The sequence below is a fragment of the Solea solea genome, chromosome 15, assembly GCF_958295425.1.
Source record: "Solea solea chromosome 15, fSolSol10.1, whole genome shotgun sequence".
Classification (NCBI taxonomy): Eukaryota; Metazoa; Chordata; class Actinopteri; order Pleuronectiformes; family Soleidae; genus Solea; species Solea solea.
Window position 1 is genome coordinate 18,918,910 of NC_081148.1, and position 18,013 is coordinate 18,936,922.

Below are 18,013 nucleotides of genomic sequence, written 5' to 3' on the forward strand. Positions count from 1 at the left end.
TAAAATTCAAACATCTTTATATCAACTCCAGCAAAAAATACAAAGTTCTCAACATTAACATGTATCATTCTTGGGATTACCACAAATAAAGAAGCTATTTCTTTTCTAATATACAAAATCAAAATCTTTAAATAGCAACTGTAAAGAATAAACATGTCCATGTGTGATATTTGGTGGGCTGTTTTAAGATTTCCTAAAGTCATTAGCCTTAGCATGGAGTCTTTTTTTCTTCTTTTTTTTTAAATAACAATAAAAACATGACTGACATGTTTTGCATTTACAGATGATTTACCCTCTAAAGAGAATTGACCAGAATAAAAAAATAACACTGTGCTAAAATCAGTATTTTTTTCCTTTGACAATAAACTAATGCAAGTTACTACTGCGGAAGTAAAACAAAAAAAAAAACACTTCACATTTTGAGAACATCTGCCCGACAGCCAATGACAATAAAAACAATAACAGAGAACTGCAACATACTTGGATTCACAACTCAAAGTGTGACTAGACTACCTCGAGAAATTCATGTCTAACTTGTGAGTAATGAGAGGAAATTGATCACCCTGTAATGTGCCATTAATGCTCAAGAGGTCACATAAATCATTCATGTCAATCAAGAATATACATAGACTTTTTAAATCAGGCCAGAATCCCACAGTCACCTCAGATGATTCTTAAAGTACAGCCTTTGTTTAATGCGCACACACTGTGGATGCATAGTCTATTACTGAAGAAGAGATCTGGTTCTGAAATGTCATCATTAAGAGGACGAGACGTGCAGAAGCAGGTAAACAAATACTCATAATGTTACTACTATTAGCAGACGAACGGTCAGAGGTGATGAGAACAGACCCGAAAACAAAATAAAAATAAAATACAAGCCTTAATCATGACACATACAGAAAATGCCTGTCTGGTGCGTTTGCTTTAACACTTAATACAACCACATTTTATCTTAATGCTCTGGAAAGTGGGCACAGAAAATAAACATTTCAGTCACCAGATGAAGCTCACTGGGTGAAGCAGAAACAGTTGTATGTTCCAGCTGTTTACGACGACTACAGCGGGCGAGGGGTTTTCACATTGAGCAACATGTTCTATTATACACTTCATAAATAAGGCACCTGGTCACAACAGTCACATATATTCACAATGTTGTGTTTGGAAGACAGGCTGGAGATACGAACTGCCCACTGACGGTACGCTTCAATTCTCGCATTAAACGCTCTCTCGACAGTAACTGCAGTGCAACGCTATGATCTACGACAATTATATACAGACAAAAGACAATAGTAAATGAACGTAATAACTGCATCATCGTTTGGTTTCTGTAATCCCACTCGTATCTCCAGCTGCTGTATGTTGAGAACTGGAACATGACGCCAAACAACTACATCGGCAAGACATCATGTAGGACTGTCTGTCTGTCTGTCGTCCCGGGAACACGGAGCTAATCGTGAAAAAAGATAATCCACCACATCTGCAATTTCACACTGAAGCTTTACAAAAGCATAATTGAAAAACCTGTTCCTTCGTCACAGTATTTGCCCACTGAAAAGGTATCCTCGGGAAGAGTTTGAGGAGAATACGCAATGGGCACTTCTGCTCCTTCTGAACATGTTCCATATAAAACAAAAAACAAAATCCACTAAATAAAGATGACCTCGCTCTCCATCTCTCTCTCTCCCCCCGTTTGTCCATTTTATTTTGAATGTGATGTCCTGGTGCGCTTCGCCGGCGTCCCTGCAAGATCCTGAGCTCTCTTCGTTCCTGATTGTGTCGCAGTGCGTGGCAACAAAGCCGCCTGACTTCTCTTTGCTTGGGATTTTAAAGCACCACTCCTCGTCAGTGTAGGTTCCTCAGCTTTCCTGGCAGGTTTTGGAGACACACCTGGTGTCGCCGTGGACTTTGTGACCCTCTTTGAAGAATGACCGGGGCTTCCACTTACAGGAAGCGCTGCCTCCATTTTCCTCTGGGATCTCGTTAGAACCTGGTCAGGGGCAGTCGGGCCCTTGACGTCTGTGCTCTGATGAGGTGTTTCGATAGTGTTTTCTGTATCTTTGCTTTCAGTGCGAATACTATTTAATGATTCTTTTGTTTGGGCTTTTGAAGAATGCATTTTACTCACTGCCGGTTTTACCACTTCTACAATCTCCACTTCACTCGGCTTTTTATTGTCAATCTTGTTCTTGGATGTGTTGGCAAGGTCTGACGTCCTGGGAGACCCGAGTCGTTGAGAATTTCTCTTTGGCAATTCCTTTTTAGTTGTGTCTTTTGAAGCTCTACTAGCGCTGGGGGTCTTGGCTGTTTTCTCCAGGTGCTTTACAGTTTTTTTGCTAGCCAATGCTTTCCTTCTTTCCATTTTTACCACCGTTACTTTCATTTGTTTAGCGACAGCTAAGGGTGACCTCCGTGACTTCAGGGGTGGTTTCAGGTTTGACTTTGTGGCTGTTAGTTTTTTCATTTTATTGTTTTTTAAGGTTTTTGCTGCCTTTTTCAAAGCGACATTGGTTTGTTGAACCTGCATCTTCCCTCGGATATTCGAGTACTTCCTCAAGATTCTTGCACTTGCTGGGTTTTTCGATTTACCAGAGGATTTCTGAGATTCGCTGATCTGAACGCTGGCTTCTTCTGAGGACTTAGTCAGAGTCTGAGTTGTACCGGGAAGTTCCTTCTTCTCCTTACACTTGACTGCATTTCCCTCTTGCTCCAGTGCCTTCGCAATCAGTTTCTGATTTTTGGGGGTGCTCTTTACAGGAGATGCGATGGCAAACTTTTTCAGGTGTTTCTTCAAGCGCTCTGCCTGTAGGCTTGGAAAAACCCCATGCGAAGTCCCTGAACCACTGGACGAGCTGTGGAAGCAGAGTTGTGTTTCTGACGGAAGCCGTGTGTTTACCTTCTTGACAATGACAAGGGACTTTGTCTCTGTTGACTCTAGGAACCAGCGACAAATGCTGGTCAGATTAAAACCTTTCATGAAGAGCATTTGGACCGGCGAGTATCTCTGGTGCTCCAAAGACTTTGGTTTTCGGGCCCTACGCTTACTTTTCCATATAGCTGCCTGTCTGTCCGATTTATTCTTGTATTTTGTCGCTGTCGGACTCTCTTTGTCCATTTGGATCCAACCTTTTTGCATTTTATCATACTTCCCGTTTAAATTTGCAATTCGGTGTTGGTTATCTTCTCCAGTCAGAGCCTCAAAGAATTTGTTAGTTGTTTGTTTTGGGGGCACAGGTTTTGTTGTGACAACACTTAGGGCTGAACTCTCAGACAATGAAGGGGACTTCACCTGAGCTTTCGTAATCCTTTCTGGCATTAATCTGGTAGGTAAAACTACATCACTCTGTCTTCCAGCTAGAGTAGGAGAACTCGGAGATGGTGCAGCTGAGGTTTGAGATCTCAAAGCAAATTTCTTAGTTTCCAGTGGTGGTGACTGCGTAACAGACTGATTTAACGTTTCGGTCCTACCGCACTCACTTCTTAATGGCATTCTTGTGGGTTTGTCCGGCACTGAAGGACTACAGTCGTTCCCACTCGCTGACCTATCTTCTACAGATGCTACATTTGGTTTCTGTGGTAAAGCAGTGTCACTTGCTTCAGCGTCTTTTCTAAGAACCCGTTTAGTTGGTTTACTCGATTGCTCTTTCTCATCATTTTTATCACTGTCAAATACAGCCTTGGCAGATCTTAGTTTCTGTTTGGCTGGCGATTTGTTGTCTACTTCATTTGTTTCAGAGGTTGTTGCTATTGGCTGAGACTGTTCTGTGTTTAATTCCATAGATGACTCTGGGACTGAGTTTTGTTGGGATTGTTGAGGGGCAGCAGCAGAACTTGAGCTTATTGGAAGAGGAGAAGTAGCAGGAAGTGGAGAAGGCAGGGGGAGGCAGGGAGGCAGTTCTGTAGATAGAAGAGTATCAGTTTGCTTTTGGGGTGAAGTGGGAGTGACGCCAGTAGGAAGTGATACTGGAGTGCCAGGTTTCTGGCTGGCAGATCTAAGTTGGCGTTTGGACTCTGTGCTTGGAGAGCCATCAACAAGCGGATCAGAGGAAATGGGCAAAGTATCTTGAGGTTGCTGTACTTTCTTTTCTTTCTGAGTTTGTTTGGTCCTTTGGGGAACTTTGGATTTTGGACTTGGTGTCGTTTCAGAAGATTGTTCCGTCACCTGCTCAATCACAGGAGCAGCCTTGGCTGAAATAACTAAAATGTTTTCTTCAGGCAGATGTTTCTCAACAACAGGTGAATAAGTAGTTGAGTCAACAGACGTGTCACTGGCTACATTCGGACTAGATTTCACTGGGGTTTTTTGAGGTGACGTGGTGCTGTTACTTGATCTACGTCGCAGACTTCTGTCAGATGCAGATATGGGTCTGCCGTTAACATAACCCACTATCACTGATTCAGTCTTTTTGAACCGCTTAGGCGTTGAGACTGTGATACCTCTTTTTCTTCTCCACGGGGGTAATTCCTTTAAGAGTGTGTCAAGTGTTTTTGTAGACACATCACACTCATTACTCTCATTACCACCACCACCATCATCATCATGATCATCATCATCATCGTCCTTAGTTTCTAAAGGCAAAATGCTTTCAGCTATTTCAGTTGTCTCCACCTCTGGCTCTTTCACGTTTGGCTCTTGTACTGAGCCTATGATGCTGGATTCTTCTGCCGAGTCATTGTGATGTAACTGTGCCTCTGGCTGAAGTTCTTGAGGTTCCTTATCTTGTGTTTCCTCTCCTTCATTTCCCTCTCTTTCTTCCTCAACTAGACTCATGGGTGATGGGACTTTATCCTGCTGGAGATCTGCTTCACTGTTGCACAGTTTATCTGATGAAACCTCAGTCTCAACTTCCTCTATGGCGACATTTTCAAATGGCTCAGCTAATGTTTTTTCCACAATTTGCTTCGTACTTTCAGATATGCCCTCTTGTGGATCATGCTCATCGATCGTTTCTGCTTCAGCTGGAGCTGGAGCAACAGTTTCATCACTACCTGTTCTTGTCCCTAAATCTGCGGTTGTTTCCTTTTCTACATCTGTGTTAATATCCAATGTGTTGCTCTCTGTAGGGAGCCTTACTGGAGATGAAGGAGCAGAATGCCCCTTACTCTGACACTGATCAGTCTGGCTTATTTCAACTACTACTACATCTTTTTCACGGTCAGCGACCACTACCACATCCCCTGTTCCTGGTATCATACCCGTCTCATCTGACTCTTCTGTTGACATCTGCTGATTTATTGTCTCCCTGCGTGTTCCGGCAAAAGGCATATCGACAGGAGGCACACCTTCAGGCATTGAAAGTATTTGTTTCGGGGTGACCAATGTGATCAGTTCTGGCATTGGATTATGACAGTTGCCTCTACCCGCCAATGTGCGGACAGTTTTTAACTCCCAGATTTCATCTGAATACATATGTCCTCTGGTGCTTTTTCTTGCATTGCGGCGAGGAAGTATGCTGCGTTGCTGTTCCTTAAAACACTCTGTAATTGGTTTGTCAATAAAAACAATGTCACAGTGGCCAAGATCAGGGTCAACTACAGTCCTACAAGCAGTCTCTCTTGTCCGATTTTCACAAGATGCCCTCATAGACTTCCTGGCAGTCCGTGGAGATTCTGAAGGAATGGTCACATGGACTGAAAAGAGTTTGGCAGGTGAATCTTTAGCATTCCCGAGACTGTCCCTGTGCCTGGCTTGATGCGCGTGACTAGTCTGACTGTGTCTTTTCAGAGAGGAGCTGAGTCTCGCACTGTGAGTCTCAGTTCTGATGGACACATTTGAGTTTCCCTGTTTGGTCTCCGAGGGGTCCGATTGAGATGAAAGAGAAGTATTGAGCACACAGGACAACTTCTTTCCGTCAGCAACGTTGCTGGCCATGATTTTCATCTTAAGAGGTGCATGATCACCCTGACGCATGTTCTCTGTGTCCACTGGGTAAGTGGTGGGAGTAACCAAAGTAAGATTAGTCACTAACCCAGGGCTACTATGATCCAAAGCAGGTCCAGCATTGACTGATGTTTTCAGTGACACTGCGCTCTCTGGAAATGTCTTCATTGCACAGCTGCTTGGGGTGAAAATGGACATATCATGGACTTCTGACTTGGGAGTGGATTGACTAGGAAATCTTAGCTCAGACTCAGCCTTCTCAGGGGTGACTGCAGAAAAATGAGCACTTCCATGTATCCCAGAGGTAGAGTTAGAAGCTTGATGTGCCTTAGAGGTTGCGAGTGCTTTGACCTCTGTCTGTAGAAAACCCATGGCATCTACAATCTGTCTCTGATGGTGGGGGCAGAGTTTGGCCATGAAGTGTTCCAGTGTGGAAGTTGACTGAAGGTCTTTAGCCTTTGTGACACGCAGGTCAGGAGACTCTCTGAAGGGAAAGAGGAATAAAAGAGATGTCAGTGCACAACAAAGACACTACATTGGCTCAAAGACTGGTAGCTTTGTCAAAAATGTGGTGGAGGGAAATGTTTGTGAGAAATAATTCACAGCACACGACATATCTGACCTTGCCAACACAATGTTCATCATTGCTTGTTTAATACAAGAATAAGTGATTTTAAAAGTGAATCATTCTTCCATTGAACTTTTAGCAATTACTTTGTTACAGCTGTAATCTTTTGTCCTCATTTCACAGTGGTGTTACAGTATACATCAAGAAAACGTGTGTCCCATGCAAATTACATTTAGTAGTGGTGGACCACTTTGATTAAAAACAAGTCAAACACATGTTCATAATCATTTGAAAGAAAAATACATTGGGGCAAATATCAAGTACATAAGTTTTATCAATTTTTTTGTATATATATTTTTTTTCCGAGTATTTAAGACTAGACACTGAAAACAAGTGCTCAACAATTTAAAAAACAACAATAGCAAAGATAAAATAAAAATAAAAATCAGGCATGCTTGATCATATGCAACATGATTTTTTCTACTACATGGCAGGTTTTCTAGGCCTATGCTAATAATATTAATCAGTCTAATCGAGGATGTTGATGATTTTTTGCATTTTGGCTTGAGTTGTGTCAGTGATTGAATTAAAGACTTATTTTGCTTGTAAAGGTTGTTTCTCCCCCATTTTTTGTGGTCTTTTAACATGAAAATTAACAGAGAAATAAAACCAACATCTGGATTCCTGAGTTGACATGACACAAGGATACTTTATAGCTTTTTAAAATAAAAAAACTCTGATACTCTTAACATGATTAAATTATAAATTTCATACATTATAGTCTCTGTCTTATATCTCCAGAAATAATAAAGTGAAGTTTTACAGATCAGGCAGCAACCTGCAGGTGATTTAAAAGCTTAAGACATGCAGTGTTCAGTTGTCTAATCTAAACATGTGCTTTGTGAGGCACCAAAAATGAGACTCTGTAAATAACTTGCAAATTTGAATACCCTGCTGGCTTACACTGCAACATTTATCACGCAGCAGAATACAAACAATAAAACAGTGAAAAGACTTAAGGTTTTTGGTTTGTAAAACATAAACCGATTTCTACGACATGACAAAATATGCAAAGAGTAACCGTTAGAGATTCATAAAAAAATATCGTTTGCTGCAACTGGAACCCGACTTTTCTTTTTGCTCTGCTCGTGAACATCACATTCTGGTTTGGAAGCTTTTAAGCAGTAAATTAGAATACCTGAATGACAAGTGGTAATGGATTCTTCCCTGAGGGTGTTTTCAATCAGTTTCATTTCACATTGCAAAGACCTAACACAAAGTAATCTCGTTTTCTTTTCTTTCTTTTGTTTTACGTTCAGAGCTTAAGCTTAATCTAACAAGCAGAACCAAAACACAACAACAACTAAATTTCACAATATTTTACAACCACACACACACAAACGTGGTTAAATCATCCGCAATGTTCATTTATGCATTCTGTATATCAGGTATGTAAATAATCTGTTAAAGTATTTTATCATACATCTTTAGTGAAACCTCGATCCATATTCATAACTGTGATTTCGAGCAATATTTCAAGATCACGTTTTGATGACTTGACAGAAAATACACACGAGACACCCGTGTTTTCAATAAAACAACTTCAGAGATAAACTTTACAACCGACACTTCACCGACGCATTAGGATTCAAACCAGTCATGCAAAATAAACACCCTTCCTTTTAGTAGTGTAGTGTTAGTTGAAATATAAAAATCTGTACATAGATTTGATGGACAGGGACAAACAATTTAAAATCATCAAGCCTTTTGTCCTTACATGTTATAGCATATTTAGCAGGCAAAAGATACAAAGTTTGTGTCGGAAATAAAGTGGAACAATTTTTTTTAAATGTTATCCTTTCACATTAATCGCACAAGACAGTTAAATATTATGCATCTACTTATTAGCATTCTATATAATTATATCTATAAATACTTAGGAGCAGTTTTTTTTATTATTATTAAAGCCATTTACATTCATGTTTAATCAAATTTTGCTAAAGAAAATATCGAACGAACAAATATCGATTATTAGCACAGCATCGACAAAATAAGTCTCGAGTTTGGATAGGAATCTCTGACAGAATTATTATGTTTTTTTTAAAAATCACGTCTGTCTAAAGTGACAGCTCTATCCTCACGCCACAAATAAAACAAGAAGAAAATATTAAATAGATCGGGACGCAATTCACAAGGATTCAGAGAAATATTTACATATGGTTGAAGTGTGACAGATTCTCTCCTTCTGTACGCGTCGTGCCATATGACAAAAGTAGTATGTGTGTGGTTTACGTGACATGAATGCTACATAAATAAACAGCCAGGACGCGCAGACTGTGATATAGGTTTTTCAGATGAGGTAGTCAACCACTTGATTTGCTCCTTGCGTTAAAAGAACGTGGAGCACAAACATATTGTTTTACCTGTCGATAAATGCAAAGCGCTTATATGTCGATTATATATATTCATAAAATTTGTCACACACACACACACAGACATGTAAATAATGGTAGATGATTGTCAATGCAAGAATAATTAGTGACAGTAAATCTGCAACTAAATATTACTTGGACCAACCGCTACAAAAAAAAGATCATGTAGGATGAATAAGGGAAATCGAAAACATACAATAAAAGAAATGTGCTGAATATTTGCATTTAGTGTGAGATGTGGCAAGAACTAAGCAGTCAAACTACTGTTAAGAGTGCTTTTAACAAACAACTTGATTTCACGACTTCAAAGAAACTCTCACCTAAAAATGTTTACGACCTGAAAAATATACAACTCTTCTCTGTGATAATGAATCATTTCTTTAAAGGAATAGCGTCTGCATACATGCAAGCAACACAGTTTGAATCTAAAACTGCTGTAACTAAAACTACAAATAGAACTGCAAAAGCTTTTGTGGATTAACCTGATAAAACAATAATGGGCCATGATGTCCCATTCTGCAAATATCCTGAGGTATATGTGATAACGCACAGCGAGGCAAACAAAAGTTAGTGTTAAGACATGGAGTTCTCTCGCTCTCTCTGCCATGGAACTGGGCAAAAATTCAGAGATAACATTAACAGGCCTGTTTTTAAGAAATCCTTTCTAACCTCAACATAATTTCAACAGCACCAGGACCAAACCTTCTGTAGAGAGATAATGTAGTATTTACAAAAAAAAGTAGCAATATCTTAGGGAATTGTTATAAAGTAAAGGAAGTTTCATTTAGCATCACAACCTTTTACTTGAAACACTAGAAGTGGTTATTTAAGATAACTTGTTTCAAATGTACACTGTAAAATCGGTAACTAAAATCCCGGGATCGTTAATCAAATTAAATGTCATGTTTACACTTCACAGGGCCTGCAATGTTCATTTTCAATGAATTTTTGACTTGAGAAATACGAGTTGAGGAATGTTTGGAATAGTAGCCAACAAGCCGGCTAACATGTTGAACTCTGATATTGCTTGATGAAAAAATATGAACTTCAAAAAATACATAGACATACGGATTTGACTTAAACTCACGTGAACACAGGACGGCTTTTATTTAATCCTTTTTTTTTTACCTGAAATTAACATATAAAAATCACCTGAATGTATTTCAGAGTTGGGAGTCATGTGACAACCGAGTGTAATCGGAATTCTAAGAGACAATTCCTTGTCATATCCCACGGGTGAGCAAGAAGTGCTTATGATGTAATATACCTGTATTATATTATATATATATGTACGTTTGTGCATCATCTTAATAATAAAAAATATGCCTTTTTTGTGTCTCAGAGAAAGAAATGTCAGAGAAAAAACACCTGAAATCCAGAAGCGACAAAAAAAAATAAAAATCACATAGAACAGAAATGTTCTAAAGGCTTACACTGGCACTGAAATGCTACTGATAACAAGATAAGGTAGACTGTGAAGACATCCGAGAGTCGGACACACATACAGTGTTTGTCAGTAAGACTTCCTGAAATGTAACCTCACAAAAGGGGCTGTTAAGGTATTTCGCCCTTTCCCAGTATGAGGCGACTTATACGAGGCAATAATTTAGTTGAGCGTGGAGCTGAGGTAACTTGTAGCGGTTTACAGTAAGTCATAATTAGACATTTTCTCTGAGTTTAAAAGGTATTGCATACCAAACGGAACGTCCTGTTATATCCTGAGTGCAGTGAAGGCAGTGGAGAAAACCCCCCAGAAAAATACCTTGTAAATGTACTCTTAAGAGGAAAAGTGGGATTCTGGACAACAGACCGTGCTTGTTTTTTTTTTTTCCTACAGACTAACATTAGAAAAGAAATATATTAGATATTGTTCAATAAATATTTGGAATAATTCATATTTGGACATACTGTCCTTTTGTCCATGTATGTCATTTCAGTACATTTGCAAAACAGTGATTAAGACTTTCCTTTTCATACATAAACACTACGGAATAATGGATGTTTTACTAGGCTTTCACTTATACTTGCTTGGCCTACAAGTGGAATTAACTGAAAACCTGACTATTTGGAACAGTACTGAGAGAAGACACCAAGGGGCGCCACTTCCATACTGATGGTTAGGTTTGACTCTGCGAGTAAGACCAGACAATAATGTTTTTTTAAAAATTAACCATATAATAAATTGGAATTTTAGTGTAGTACACCGACAGTATGCCTTGCAAGCACAATACATAGTGCAGGTAGATTAAGGTAGATTTAAAACATATGGCCATAAACAAAACATTTCATGTATCGATGACCAGAAGACTAAAATATTAAAAGAGAGTAGATAATTAATTTGGTTTTATAAGTTATACAAATGTTAAAGTTTTATGGGGGGGGGGGGGGTCAGCGACTACCACCGTCTGACAAATACAACATTTTTTCTGGTGACATCATTATCAGGACAAACAGATATTACTCATTTGATGAGAGACTTCCATCGTGTCCATTATTCCCGTTCACCTCCAGCATATTCTCTTGTTTCACAGTAACAACTTGCTGAGAGATCTGGAGTTCTTTCATTTCGGGGTGCTGTGACCCACACTGCTCCTCGACCTGGCTCATCAGCTTCATTTTCTTTTTGGGGGGATGCTTTAAGGTCCCCAGTCGCTCTTTAACTTTGTATTCCAGGGTGCTGTGTGGTATGCCATAGATGGTTTGGGCTTTGGACACGCTCATTTTTCCACCCATCACCAACACAATAGCCTCTTCCAGCAGATCCGTGTTGTACTGCCGATATCGCCCGCGTTTTTTCCTCTTTGCTTCCTCCTTCCCGCCTTCACGTTTGTTTCCCAGATCAGCCTCTGAATTCAGAGGATAGTTGCCCCTCATGACGTGGCGGTCGGTGACGTGAGGCCAATATTCCTTCTCTGAACCTGAGCTATTAAGACCTCTGCTCTTTTTGCTCATCTGTCTGGGAACAATGGGATGCAGCTTTTTTCCCAGACCATTCTCACAAAGCGAGCCTGCAAAATCAGCGGACAAGGAATCCCAAGATGCATCAATCCCTGAGGCCAAAACTCGCACCTGAGGTATCTTAAGGTCAAAAGAAGAGGACTGAGAAAGGGACAGGCTATGGTCCATAAAGGCGTCTTGGAGGTTTCCTTTGTCAAATGCAAGTGACTTTGTTAAAAGTCCAGTGGCTTCCAACAACTTGGGAATGTGTTTAAGATGCTCAGACGCCTCACTGTTGGCCTTGAGTTTGAGGAGAGCCCCAAAATGAGTTTTGGAATTCCAGGTAGTAGATCCGTTTCTGAAAAGGTCAGCAGGTCTGGAACTGTGGTTATGGCCGAGAGGTGACTCTGGGTCGCTCTCCAGATCAGCCTCCTCTTTGATGTGCAGCGAGTAAGCAAGAGATGAGGACGGTTTATAGTAGGCGGAGTGGCCGATATTCTCCCTCCTCATCCCATCCTGTAGGCTCCTCATAAACAGCCCGACCTGTCCGTCCGCTCTCAAGGATCGCCTGATTGGATGGAAGGAAACTGGGTGTAAGCAGAGCTTGCACAGTGCCTTTATTTTCTAAAGGAGGATGGGTTGGGGTGGGGAGGATGTTGGCCACTCCTTTATTATATGATCTTGCTTTGGTAACATCACTATTTTTTTGTTGGTTTTTTGTTTTTTAAATGACTGACTGCTTGTGTGGATGTGTGTGACTTTTAATAACAAAAAAGGCTCAAGTTTGACAATTTTTTTTATTTTTTTGCTGTAATGACTTTACAAATTTTGCACCAACATAAGAAAAGAACAAAAAAGGAAAGGGCAAAGAAACAATGAAAAATAAAGCAAAGAAAAGGAGTACATGAGGTCTTAAGTGTTCCCGTGGCTCGAAAAGCGTCATTTTTCATTGCAGTATGACAGCTTGGCATCGAGCTAGTAAATAGGGCATAATAACAATGCCATACAAAATAACTAATGCAAACGAGGCCCTGTGTGACGTTACCACTAAACAAGCACAGCAATAAAAGAGTAAGCCAGCAGGATGTGTGTATCAAACTCAATACCTAACTTATGGGGGTGAATTTAATTCAATAATAAAGTCAACATATTTTTGTAAGGAGGGATTGTGTTTTTCATTTTAAACAGACTCTAATTCAGGTGTTTTCTCTGCTGTTTTCACTGAATACACATTGTATTGTATGCAATAGAGACTAATAAATAAGCTCTAAATGAAAGCCTTTGCAAATAAAGAGATATTTGTATCTACGTACATTTATTTTAAAATCTAAGTAGCATAATTATTACGTTTCATTCTTCCATTGACCTTTAAAGGAATAGTTATAAATATACACAAGTTTGTTACTCAAACAGAGGTAAGAGTGGATGCTGTATCGTAATCCAAATAAGATGAAAATCAGAAGCAGCTTTTTTTTTTTTTTTTTTACCAAGAATGTCCATAAATTTTAGACTTAAAGCAACAAAAGCTCACGTTGCTTAATTAATCCAAACTGTATTTTGAGTATAAAATCATGCATCCTAGTTAGAATAAGATAGATTTGCCAGTGAAATGAGTGAAATGAAATGGCAATTTCTCTGCAGGGAATAAGATTAATATGGGATGAACAGCTCTGTGATATCAGAAGTCTTAAATCATGTAGCATTGTGTTAATTTGAAAGCATGATGTGCAGTCAATTATGACATTTTCATAATAAAACAAATAAATGCAATCTTTCCTTGAATAAATAACACGGTGTGCAAATGGAAATTAATTCATTTTAACGGGCGCACCGCTCACTCCACGACGGAGAATCTCTTGTATGTTAAAACCTGTTGTACGGGAGGTTTCGGTCATCACGGCAAAAATTCACACTGGTTATTGAACCTGGAATTTGTTGCAATGTTCTAATGAATTACTCACCTTGCAAACACATATAGATGCAAGAATTTCAGTGAGGCTTTAAGCTGTAGTAAATCATTAGTTGGCCAGAAACCAAAAGTGTTCGCTTACTAACAAAAACAGTTTAAGCCACACTTGCTCACAACATAACAAGATGCTGCTTATGCAGTCTCTAGCTGGTAATACCAGTGACCTGCCAGACAAAAGTGGGGCACGAGCAGTGCATAAATGTTCAAGTCTGCAAGGTAATTCATTTTGCATGACAGCGTGATGTAAACTCCGTTCTCTTGGGGGAACTGGAGTGGGGTTTAAAAGTAGAATAAAACAGCAGCTACACACAAAAGCGGCAGAATAAAAAATAATAATTTGTTTTCTTTGTGTTAAACCAACCCTGTTTAAGGTTTTTCACTTTCATCAAGCTTGAGTGAAACTCTCGTCTCATATTTCAGGTCTCAGATGTTAAAAATTCAGGTTGTTTAAAATCTATTATGGTCATCCTACAACTGAAGTTTAATATTTTACTCAAAAACATCACATTTTATGGATTGGAGGCCAAAAAGGCAAAAAAGAAAGGAATTTTATCTTACCCCTTGATCGTGGGTGTGGCAGGAGAAAGGCAAGGACTACGGGCAGGCAGGCTGCTGCTATAGCGATTCTTCTTAATAGACAAGTCAAGGACTCCATCTGTAAAATAAAAGGCAAGGAATAATCCTTAGTTTTGATTCAATGACAAAATCATTTTGATAGCACACTAGGTTCAGTCCTAAATAAGCTACTCGGCGGGTTTTACGTCACACTACCTTGTTCACTGGGCTCAGCTGGAGGCTTCTTAATGGTGAGGTCAAGAGGAGCATCCTGGTCAGCCATGAGGAGCTTGCTGAGGACGGGGTTCTGGTTGTGTGCAGGCCCAGCCACGGAGGCAGCGGGGCTGGCGGAAGGAGGCGCCCCTGAGTGCGAGGGTGGAGTCGGCAGGCTTTGGTCAGAGCGAGACTGAGAATCTGAGCAACTGTCCTGAGGGGAGCTGGTTTTTGAGGTATATTCGGCAGCAAACTGTCGGATCATTCTCTGAAGCATCTCTCGAGCAACTACTGGAATGTGTGGGTCCGAGAAATTTGGCACATCTTAAGGGGGGAGGGAAGGGGGAAAAAAAGCACGGAAAAGGGTGGTTATGACACCATTTTCTCACAGAGCTACGAGTGATCATTGGTAAACATGCAAAACCAAATATTCTGTTTGGCATCCAGACAGCAAAACAAACATGCAAAAGGGGGGGGAGACATTTTCCTTAGACAGTAAGGGCTAAAGTTTTAAGTACATTAAAAAAAACTGAAAATACCAGTGCACTTGGTCGGACTTACCTTTTCTGTAGAGGACTGCATTGAGAAACTCCTCCGCTTGTTTCTCTAGTCTGTTGATTGCAGTCTGGTCGTTCACCAGGGGAGGTTTGGGTGCATCTTCAAGCCCCTCCTTGCTTAAGCCAATTAAGTGCTCCTGACAAATGACAAATCTTTTAAGCGAGTGATTTTCAGACAGTTCCATGTCAGTACAACATCTTTAGAGAGAATAGATGGTTATACTGAAGAGGACTAAAGAGGCTTTTTTTTTACATTTTCACCCACAGTTGTTAAGCAACCACTCATTTATTCATCAATGATTGAAGCCATGAGGATTACAGGAGGTATTAGGAAAGCTGCTTTACTTTTTGAAATCTTACCTTCACTTTGTCTCGTCTCAAACAGCAGAAAAGACAGTTTTCATCAAATGACCAGTCAGACACTGCTAGTGGCTCATAGTCTGTGGACACACAAACCCGAGGGCAAACATTAACATACACATTCTCAGAAGCCTTCTGTACCTACCCATTTACAAGTTTAGAAGGCCCTCTAACGAGTTTACTGACTGCAAATGTAATCGAAAGCCAAATAACGCCCATTATTGTCCCACGGACTTCGCTGAATGTAAAAATGTCAGTAGAACACTGTGGACTTTTTACACTGGCCCCACGCCATCTAAAACACCAACTTTGTAGGAACACAAGGCGTCTTCTCTTCTGCAGCCCAGAGGGGCTGTCTTGCAGAGTCAATGTCGAGGGGTACCAGATAGTACAATGCAGTGGCATTGTCAAAATGTGCAGATAACAGTCAAACATTTGTATGATTCTGGACACTAATGTGACGAATATAAGATACTCACCCTTAAATAATTGTAGGTCTTCTACCAGCTCTGAGCCAAGCAGACCTTCAAGTATGCTCTCAAAACCTGAAGAAAGACATGACATTTAATTAAAGATAAGCTGTTTTAAAAAAATAATCACAGAATTCCACACTGAACATGCATTTTTTTATTCATCCCAACTACTTTAGGTTTTTTTTGCCAAAGCCAGCAGCAACACACCCAAATTCTCAAGGGCCCAAATTAATTTGTTATGCTGATGAAAGAAAATACACCAACATTTCTCGTGATAATGTCTCATCAATACAGGCTTCTCTGTAAACCCTTCTACTCCATCTTGACAACCCCTGGCTTTAAGCAACTCCACGCTTCTGTTAAAACACACATTATCAGCCCCCACCCAAGGGTTTTTTTTTTTTTTATTTCAACAGTACATACATACACTCCATCCTGTTGCCAAGCAACTAAAGCACCTACAGAGTTGGGAGTGACTGCATGTTGTAACATTAAAATGAAATGGCCAGCAATAAGGTTGCTATTTGACAGCATCACCAAGTACCTATAGATTATTGCTCTGCAAATCAGGCAAACCCAAATTACAGTCCACAGTGAAATGGTTCACAGCACATTAAGCAACTCTGGATGCAGTAGCAAAACATCCTATATTCATCCTATATACAGGCTTGGGGAAAATCTCAGTGCATTACTGCTGAGATGGTATCATATAGTCACAGCTGTTTAAAAGAGTGCATTTTGCTGCATGTAACAGTGCATTAACACAATAATGTGCAATGTCTGCTTACTGCTGCAGGGTCAAAACAACCAATCCCAAACCATGACATGCATTAAATCAAGCGCTAAACAGGTCAGAGGTAACATCTGTCTACTGAAGAGGATCATGAATGAGAGAGAATTGTTTTCCAAATGTGCCATGCTCCGAAAACAGAAGCGAAACACCATGGATCAAAAGCACTGAATATTAAAACACTCAAATCAACGAAGCCAATTAAATGAGCTAAATACCTTGAAAAAGACCATCTAAATACACATATTAAAAAGGGCCTACTTACAGTATGGCTTCAACCAATAACAAGTGAGAAAATGATCAGTCCTTACACTCTCTTCCTAAACTCGCAGTGAATTCATATAAAAGCTGTCAGCTAGGAAAATGCACTCTCTCCCTTTCCCTACAAATTCCCACCCACTTTTTTTATCAGCCAAACATAAAGGCAAGGGGGCAAAATGGTGAAACACAGCTTTGCCTATAGCTGCAGCGCAAGCCTGTTTCTGGGTTACTGCACAGGACTCCAACTAAAGCTATCCAATCCTGTTTCTGAAATATTTCTGAGGCAGGGGGGAGGAAAGTAGGTCATCCACTTTCGTTTGACAGAGCAGTGCCCTGACATCAAACTACTCTTCAGGAATTGTGTTTAGGGCATTTCAAATGCGTCATACAGTAAAACATGACTTTGAGGCAATTGCAGCACTTGGCACACAAACTGGCAGAGCATAGTGTGATGTAGCTGTTAAAAGAGAGCACTAAACACAAGCCTCATTTTAGGACCGGCAACTTAAATCTGGAAGAGCAAGGCTGTGTACAGTGCATAAAACATTAATAACAAGTGGAGCTGTCATGCTAGCTCTACAAAGTGAATGGAAAAAGACTGCCAGTGTTGAAATACACAATAAACCTAATAAAAACGCCCACATCGTACTGTATATCAAGTCCTACACGATATAGGGCACTTTTAGATGCAGAAATTACACAGTCATGTTCTACTTTTCCAGGCCTATGTCCATTTTAATTTAACTTTCACCAATTAGTTGCACTGAATTAGGTCATTGGTGAGCTGTGGCTGCTGCACATATGTGGTTTTTTTATGCTGTATAGTGATCGGATAGCCTCCAGATACAATAAGCACAGTATATATAGTGGAAAGAAAAAAAAAAAGGACACAGAAAGTGGGAAAAAAAAAAGGAGCCCAGCATCCACATTCCACTGGATTAAACACATGATAAAATTAGAACTAAAATTAGAATTAATGCAAAAACAGTGAGGATGAAGAGTTAGGTTAACAAGATT

General features: G+C 39.9%; 1 protein-coding gene across 2 annotated transcripts in view; it reads right to left on the bottom strand.

Annotated features, from left to right (window-relative positions):
• Positions 1-18,013, bottom strand: part of wu:fc17b08 (ligand-dependent corepressor) — a 24,340-nt gene continuing 6,327 nt past the window's right edge. Inside the window, exons 2-7 of one of the 2 annotated variants that reach the window (XM_058652256.1) lie at positions 15,952-16,017; positions 15,473-15,552; positions 15,117-15,249; positions 14,559-14,879; positions 14,346-14,442; positions 1-6,365 (exon numbers count right to left, since the gene is read on the bottom strand). In XM_058652256.1, the coding sequence (XP_058508239.1) occupies positions 1,703-6,365; positions 14,346-14,442; positions 14,559-14,879; positions 15,117-15,249; positions 15,473-15,552; positions 15,952-16,017 (5,360 nt within the window). In that variant the 3' untranslated portion in view covers positions 1-1,702. Of the gene's footprint in view, positions 6,366-6,499; positions 12,387-14,345; positions 14,443-14,558; positions 14,880-15,116; positions 15,250-15,472; positions 15,553-15,951; positions 16,018-18,013 lie in introns of those variants that run through there. The other variant, XM_058652257.1, reaches the window with a different exon arrangement.